Below are 9,131 nucleotides of genomic sequence, written 5' to 3' on the forward strand. Positions count from 1 at the left end.
GACATTTAAGTAATTGATACCATTTATATCTTAACAATAAATCTATTAAGAAACCGCCATTTACTGTGACGTATATCTATGAAACACAGCAAATATTATTTTTCAAATATTCGCCGATACAATATTATTTCACTTATCTTAACAATTCTGAAGCCCCCTTGTTGTTCTTGTTGTCATGGGAAAACAATCTCTACTTTTCAGGCAGCATGTCATTTTTTGAGAATTGACACTTAAGGAGGATGAGCTCACCACCCTGCCAGAGGCTTGCCACACATTGTAAATACAAAAGTGTGCGTTTATTTGCGGCCGTAACGCAGACCTTCCCACCGGGCAGACCGGGCTTGTTTATTGTTGTATGTTGCTAACAACAGCACCACATGGGAATGATGATAGTGGGCCGCGCTCATCCCAACAGGTGTAACCTCATCCTCTCTTTAATTTGTCAGCCCTGGTTTATTTTCCCCTCATTTTCGCAAGGTTTTACGGTATGTTTTTCTCCCTTTTTTTTTTTTTGCCCTCTTTATGCCCTCCCACCATCACCCCGCAGGGATGTTAAGTGAGCTAGTATTTTTGGACTTCCAGCCCCATGCCAGAAACCATCAGACTTCTTAGTTTTCCCCTTCGGTGTTGCATGAAACCCCACTGTCAGTGGAGCCCAAAGGCAACAACAACGTCTACTCCAGTCTTCAGCAGGGAAGCAAAAAAAGAAAAAAAACAGCAGGAAAAAGACAGAAAAAAATAATAGTTGTTAGTCATTTAGTGGAGATTTGTATAGTTTTTGGCCAAGCTGTTGTTTTAAACAATCTGACTTTTAGATATTTTAGGCACATATCTTTGGAAACAGAGTTTTTAGTGAGGTGGGGGTTTAGTGGTATCAGATCCAATAGTTGTGGGATACCAGAAGTGAAGACAGGTGCCCCAGAAAAATAAGCAGGCTTCAGGTTACTTCATATGACTTTTGTCAAGCACTTATGCAGTAACAGTAACTGTGTGGGATTACTGTCACGGTTGCATTTGGCTCGTTGGTTATATCGCCGTGGCTTTTTATGGCACCCTTTGGCACACTTTGACACGTTGAAATCAGTTAAGATCATGGAGTCACATATAGGAAAAGTAAAGACATTGGTTAGGTTACGTTATCCCCTGTGTGGGTGTGACCAAGACAGTATAAGAACAGAAATCATTTTGGACATATTATACCTTCTTTGGCGTGTATACGATCTTCCTAGCATCATTAAATAGCCTAAGTGGAAACGTTCTGGTAGATAACTCATTCACTCCCATCCATTTTTACTAAAGCAACCCCCTTTGCTCCGGCTTTTTAACTGGATTTTGACTGATTTTGCGAGGTTCACAGAATACTGTTCTATTGCTGTAAAAACATGGGACCTACCAAAAGTTAAATTTGTCAAGTATAGTTGTATCTGTTTCCGTTTTGCAGCAATTAGCATTAGAATATAGATAAGTTTCATCATTATTCACAAATCTGTTGAAAACACAGGCAAAAAGAGCTTGGTGCAACATGGCCCTGGCTGATCTCTTATACTCTCTCCTATACTTCTTTTGTAATAACTACCATTGCTTTAAGCGACCTCTTCATGTCAGAAGCTGTATCAAAGTCTTCTGTATGCTCTAGCATAAAATAACAGGTATACATGTGTTTTTGGGAGTGAAGGACCAACTATTAAAAAAACGTATTTATACGTTTTTGGGTTTCAATTAGTTAATGTTAGTATAGTGAGCATTGAAATGAGGTCAGACAAACAAACCCAAATATGCCACTAAAGTTAGTGGCTTGAAAAGTTTCTAACGTTAGAGCCATTGGAGACATCCTCTTTTTTTTTCTTTTTTTTTTATTAACTCAGTCACTGCCATTAACGGCTATAAAGGTAAAAAATGTATTTGAACTATTTCTATTAGTTTAACATTTTTCCACTTTTGTTAACGAGAGTATGAAAACCTAGAAAAAAATTGTTCATCTAGAACAGATATAAAATTTGTGATTAATCGTGAGTTAACTAGTGAAGTCATGTGATTAATTACGATTAAAAAATGTAATCGCCTGACGCCCCTAATTTTTAATATTTTTATAAAAAAAGAAAATATTATTAAAAATTATCTTTTTAATCTATTCATAAAAAAAGAAAAGATTATTAAAAAATTAAGGGCGTCAGCCGATTAATTTTTTTAAATCATAATTAATCGAATGACTTCACTAGTTAACTCACGATTAATCACAAATTTTATATCTGTTCTAATACAATAAAAAAAAATCTAGTTTTTCTTACTCTTGTTAACAAAAGTGGGGGGAAATGTTAAACTAATAGAAATAGTTCAAATGAATTTTTGACGTCTATAGCCGTCAATGGCAGTGAATGAGTTAATAATGAAGTCAGAGGGTTTTTTTTTTTTTCAAACACGTCTATAGAAAACAGAACATCGATACTTTTTGTAATTGGTTCCAGGGTTATCTGACTGATAGATCTGAGGGGTGCCCAGTAAGACCGTATCTGTTACCAAAGGTGTCCCTCAGGGGTCAATTCTAGGTCCTGTTTTTTTTTTTGTCTTTTTTGTTGTATTGTTCCTGGTTCATTCTCCTCTAACTTGAGAGTAAAAAGAAAAAGACCAACAAATACTGTGCTCCTTTCCCCACTGTTAATATATAGTTTGGCTGTTAGCAAACTGACATATCTGTGAAATCACTTTGTGTACAAGCTTCTCAACCAAATTTGGCTATTCTGAACAATAAATTGTCTTGGCTTGTCACGCTGGATGTTTTGAATGGATCGTGTGGCTGCCTCACACACACTGCAAAACACTTTAAAAGGTGCACGGAAAGACACACACCCGGCGACCGTCTGCCCGCACAAATACACACTTTCGCCCCACATGTTGCGCGTCTTTCATGTCGCAGAAGTCGACCCACTTGCTACCGTTGTCGCCGCTAACGACGAGCCAAACATTGAGCTAATATATCACGCGGGAATATAAACATCGAATGAACGAGCATTGGCCCTATAATTACACCACTGTGATGATGGTGAACGTTGCCAATCCGCAGTCTAGCACAGCGAACAGATGGAAATGGAATGAAGAGGATGCATTCACTCTCTTCAAATATTGGCCATGCAGTAACTCATTGAACCTATATGACTCCCAATAATAACATTGATAAAACAGCAGTTGAAGAAGCGCTTGGATGCATTAAAAACGTTCATAAAAATATTTTGGAATTGCAGAAGAAGTGCTGATTCTCAACAAAGCATTAAGCCAAACATTGACAGGAAGCCTTGCATTTATTTTGGCGGGGAGCTATAGGAACGATCCATGTCCAGTACCATATCCAAGGTTGTTACAGCACTTCCTCAAAGAGGTGAACAAGTCGAGCACAGAGAAGTGAACAATGTCAATAAAGGAAAATGCCTCTCTGATAAAGCCAAATAAAGACCGAGCACTGATAGGACATCAGGGATAATCCGGGGGGATTGAATTGGAATGCTTTGAGGGACTTTGATTGTGCAGACGTTCCTCTCATCTTCTGTCTGCCAAGAATCAGGAACTAAACTGTGTGAAGTCGGCTTTCTCTCTATGGAATATAAAATGGAAAGGAAATGTACTAATCAGGCACACATTTATCGCGGCAGCAACACTTAAAAAACCCGAACCATGAAATATATGAGGAAATTCAGATACTTTGTAAATAGAATATTTATTGGTCGTTTTGAACAAACAAAAATGTTTTACATATGACTTTTGTTTTGTGTCATATTTGATACATCCAGTCACAATACTTTGAATTCGTATATTTATAACTGTCAAAAATATTATAATAAACAGACTAGGGGTGTGAAAATTGGTGCGTACATTTTTTTAACATGCGATTAATGACCACCCCTTACTTGGAAAGCCTGTACTGGGGGAATTCCAGTCGCAATGCACGTCAAAATTTAGCAGTAATAAATGTAATAATGGGGACTGGGGACAAGTTGTATTTAACAGTTTTAAAAACATGCAGAATATCACAAGTTACTTCATGTTAAAGATTAGATAGCTCTTACTATGAAAATAAAAATGCACGTCTTACAAATGCATTTATGCCTCCTAGTGGCAGAAAAGTGACCTCAACACAAATCAAAATCATTTTAATTTTAACTCAATTGCTATGAATTATTAATTTACTGTATCGACTAAAAGATGCGGCCGCATTTCTGTCGGTTTAACATAGTTTAACATTATTTTCAACTTTTATGTTAACAAGAGAATGAAAACTTTAAAAAATATATATATACATTATATTGTACATTTACAACAAATATAAAATGTGAGATCAATCATGAGTTCACTATTGAAGTCATGCGATTAATTACAATAAAAAAAAATAATAATTGCCTGACACCCCTAAAACAGACTAATATTTCCAAAAATCCAAAATAACATTTCCCACTATTTAATAAGTATAAGTGTGTCTCCATTCTCAATTGGGTCATTTTTTCGAAGGTCGCTGTAAAAGCCATCAGCTGGGTGATACTGCCCTCTAATGGATTATCCGTGCTATGCATGTGTCAGATCATATACGTCAGGGTTTTAATGAGAAAAAAATATTATACTGATGAAATAGTGGGCTCAAAATGTCTTGTATTTAATATGATACGTTTGGCTTTATAGGGTTAACATCGCCATACAAAAGCGTATCAGTTACGAGACGTTTTTCAGTTTTAAACAACAGCATATAAGTTACTAAAAATAAAACGGGCTCTCTTTAGAATGTTTTTTTCATGTCTGTAAATCATGTATACCTGAGCTACTTAAAGGCTCCCGGGGCCTTAGCTGTGTGTTTGGGTAGCTTAAAGAAAGCGACTGGCGAGGATATCCAGATGCTGTGCTCTCCATTCAGTGCCTCCTCAAAGCCAAAAGTGTGTCATCGTACTCACTGCGAGCAAAACACAGTTCGAGTCTCGAGCTCGTCACTCAACACGGAACACACACTGACACGCACTTGCTCTTCTTCTTCTCTTGAGCAGCATATTGAATGAAGTAAACACACCGCTTGCCCCCAAGAGAAAGTTGGTTAGGATGTCTAATGACGACGTTATTGCCCGCTAATGATTTACATATGAGATAATGATTGCTTCCATTTTAGGAAAGAAAAAAAGAGGGAGCGTTCACTGACTCACGTTGCGTTCTTTCGTTTCCACTCAAGTCTTTCACGCTCAGTCGTTTTCTAAATGATTTCCTCACAATTACACTGGCGGGGGCCGAATTGTTTTTGAACTCAATATTACCGAATGGAGTTTATGAGTCACAAGTCTCGATCCTATTAGCTACTTTCTTTCCTGATGGCTTTTTTGGAAATATTCTTAACCAAATGATACACACAAACCAACGCACTACAAATCACTTTAAAGTTAATTCATTTTATTGTATTTTTTTTCTTTCAGAAACCACAGAGCATGGATCAAGTAAATATGACAAGTGAGTTCACCATCTTTTGCCTCATGTTGTTGATGTGGAAAGTTGTGTAAAAAGATGCAAAAACGATGTTTTGTAACAGTGGTTCTTAACCTTCATACTATGTCAAGCAAAAAGAAAAAAGAAAGTGGTCAGAATAAGTGCAATATGAATTCACATGTACAGTGAAGTACCGCGATCGGTGATGAGGTCTTTTTAGGTTGCGCAAACGAGCCTTGTTGAAGTTAATGAAGTTGTTTTTCTACTTCTCATGCAGTGCACGTGATAAGACACGTATTGGCTTTAGTGTGTAGTAGCAATAACAAACGTCGCCTGTTCTAAAAAATAGCTCACCAGTGACAGGACACTGACTTGCTAAGAAGAATTAAAAAAAAAAAAAAATCTAAACTTATCATGGTACATGTTTTTTTGTAATAGTTGAATGAAAGAAAGAGTTGTTTTTATTTACTCAAATATGACCAAAAAAGGACAAAAATAGATTCATAAAGTGAATCCGCAATAAGTGAATCGCGAAATAGTGAGGGAACACTGCATAACGGAAGGCATGGTGTTCCACAGGGTTCAGTTCTGGGGCCTCTTTCATTGTATCTGCTGCCTTTGGGTTCTATCTTAAGAAAACAGCAGTGGTTGTTTTGAACGGCTCTGCAAATATGCGACTCATCGTCCTAATTTGCAATCCCAAGTTGAGCAATTCTGGTTTGGCACAACTAGTTATCTAGCAAAAACGAATGAACACTTCCTTACCATGCATTGAGATGAGGAATACAGATTCTGTTCATTTTGTTCACCAGTAAACTCAATATCTATAATGATGGTGTATTAGGGCCACGTATAAATATATTTTTAGAGGGTGGGGGGAATATTCAGAGGAAGAAAAACGTTATAAAATTTGACACTTTATAAAGTCGCGAATTTTTCGGCTTTATTAAGTGGCAAATGTGCCACTTAATTTTTTTGTACAGGTAGCTAAATTGATGTGTCGAGTCTGCTGCTCTCCGTCATTCACTTGCATTGACCTAAAGTATACTAGCTTCTGAGTGGTTTGTGTTAGTCAGCTAATAGGCAATCATTAAGAGTTGCCGCTCTAAAATGAGTAAAGTTTAAATTACGTAAGAATGAATCCATCTCCATCCTGCCTTTTCATTTTGTAAACAGTGTCCCATTAACCACCAACGAATCCTCACATTAGACTATAGCTACGCTACGTGTATTTCTCGTAAGTTTCTGAGTTTTTTTTCTTGTAAATTTGCCACCTTATAAAGTGGCAAATTTGCCACTTAATAAATTCGCAAATTTGCCACTTTATAAGCTTGCAAATTTGGGACTTAATAAAGTGACAAATTAGTGATTTTTTTTTTTCTTGGAATATTACTACACCCCTCTGAAGAAAAAAATATGTATATATGTGGGCCCAATACGCCATCGTACTATGTCTTCAATTTAATTTTTTTTATTTTTTAATAAAGAAGGGTTCGGAGTATGCGCATAGGAAACTGGTGAGGTTCAGTACTTAACAAGGTTAAGAAACACTGTTTTTGTTTGCCGTAGCTCTTGTATTGTCTCTTTTTACAGTGTGTATTTAATGTTGTGTCTTTTGAGTACTATGCCCACCACACACGCCTTGAATTATTTCACCTAGACTGAAAAGGCGCACCAAAATGAAGAAGAAAAAAAAGCCATGATGCACATTGCCTACATCTTAATCTCTGCTTATTGTTTTTTGTTTCCTCCATGGCCCACGTTTACGTGTCATCAGCGGTGGCGTCAGAGCCGAACACAAGGAAAAGGCGAAGGGCAAAGATGAGACGTACTGGAAGGAGATCAATGCCGCCATGGCCTTGACCAACTTGGCGCAGGGGAAGGACGGTGCCCCCGGGACCACCAGCTGCATCATCCAAAAGTCTTCCCATATAGCAGAGATCAAGACTGTTAAAGTGCCACTCATGCGCAATTATTAGCTCCAAGATGAGCCTCCTCACTCTATGCAAACATTCCTGTTTCGGCAAACCATTCGTAAAAGGACTTTTTAAAGGACAAAGAAACATTTTCTTGTTAAAAAAAGTGTCTTCAACAGGACTTGAAGTGCAGTATTCCCTATAACGAGACACTTTTTTTTTTGTAATATTAACTTATTTTTTGATGACTTCTTTCCCTTGTTTTTTTTATGCTTAATGTGTATTTTTGCCAAAGTGACTTTTGCTCTTGTCAATGCAAAATACAGATACTAGTAGTGCCTCTTTGGAATTTGTGATGGATTATTTGACTGATGTTTAGAGTCACTGTCGCGCAGAGGTGGCAAATCCAGGTCCAGAAAGTAAAAACGCTGCCACAGTTTGGCGTTAGCCCCTGGTGCTAGTTAGCTAGCTAGCTAGCTAGCTACCATGGTGCTAGCACGGAAACAATTAGCGATAAGGGCTAAAGGGCTAAAGCCAAACTGTGGCAGGGTTTTTACTTTCTGGACCGGCATTTGCCACCTCTGCTGTCGTTATACAGGAAGTGGAAGTGTGTGCCTTGAAAGACCCAATGAGGTCATCAATCATTATGCACGCACAGACATATCGTACAAAATAAGTAACTCCTTGAAGGTGTTTTGACTGGAGTCCTCCATTCGACTGTAAACTCAAGCGTGTTTTGTCGGTGCCGGCGGCCCAACAATGACACTTAAGTACGCAGATAGGCAGCGCTAACGTGAGCAACGCGTCAATAAGGAGCTAAGGGACGCATCTCATCCTTGGGTTTTGTTTATTCGTGACGACGCTCCCTCTTATCGGAACATAACATGCAAAAGCTGGACCCTAATCAAGTTACGTTCACACGTGCAGTGACACAAACATGCACACGCTACAAACTTGACCCGTGACCTATAAAGGGATGTTTTTTTTGTTATTATCAGTGTTTTAAATGGGCGACATTGGTTTTTCATGTTTTTGTGCTCACAAAAAGATACGAGGGGTGAAAAAAATAAAAAAACACGACAACTCCCCCCACCCTGCTTCATCCTCAGCTGTTTAGCATTACATTCAAATTGCTGTTTACAAGAAGCCGGAGGACAAGCTTAAACATTTGACTTTTTACCCCTTGTCTTTCTTTTTTGTTTGTCTTTTGGTACGTGCATTGCAGTAGTATCTCAGTTTAAATATTTTGTTGATGCTAATCTGTACATGTGCGGTTGTTACAGTATGTTTTCGATCAGGCTTCTGTACTTGGTTGTACGTAAGATGACCACATTAAGGGCTTCTTTGACATTTGATGAAAAGAGGCTTTTTTAAAATATTTTTTTTATAGAAAGTACCAAATGTTTGACAAACTGGAGTAGCTAAAGATTACCTTTTTTTTATTTTTCTTTTTAAGATATCTTCAAGGTACTGTGTATGTCTGTCATTAAGAAAGAGTATTTGAGCCACAGTAAAAAGAAAAAAAATATTAAAATTGTAATATATATATATATATATATATATATATATATATATATATATATATATATATTAGGGGTGTCAGGCGATTACAATTTTTCATCGTAATTAATCACATGATTCAATAGTTACCTCGTGATTAATTAATCACAAATTTTATGTCTGTTCAAAATGTACAATAATTTTTTTTCTCAAGTATTTATACTCTTGTTACAAAAATGGAAAAAAATGATAAACTTATTCTTTCGT

General features: G+C 37.2%; 1 protein-coding gene across 1 annotated transcript in view; it reads left to right on the forward strand.

The window, feature by feature from the left end:
- The window catches only part of mkxa (mohawk homeobox a), a 29,856-nt gene extending 20,945 nt beyond the window's left edge, over positions 1 to 8,911 (forward strand). Inside the window, exons 6-7 of the mRNA XM_077554510.1 lie at positions 5,439 to 5,472; positions 7,226 to 8,911. Of these exons, the coding sequence (XP_077410636.1) occupies positions 5,439 to 5,472; positions 7,226 to 7,427 (236 nt within the window). The 3' untranslated portion in view covers positions 7,428 to 8,911. The remainder of the gene's footprint in view (positions 1 to 5,438; positions 5,473 to 7,225) is intronic.
- Positions 8,912 to 9,131: the final 220 nt, after the last annotated feature.

Source organism: Vanacampus margaritifer, chromosome 20 (assembly GCF_051991255.1).
Source record: "Vanacampus margaritifer isolate UIUO_Vmar chromosome 20, RoL_Vmar_1.0, whole genome shotgun sequence".
NCBI classification, from domain to species: domain Eukaryota; kingdom Metazoa; phylum Chordata; class Actinopteri; order Syngnathiformes; family Syngnathidae; genus Vanacampus; species Vanacampus margaritifer.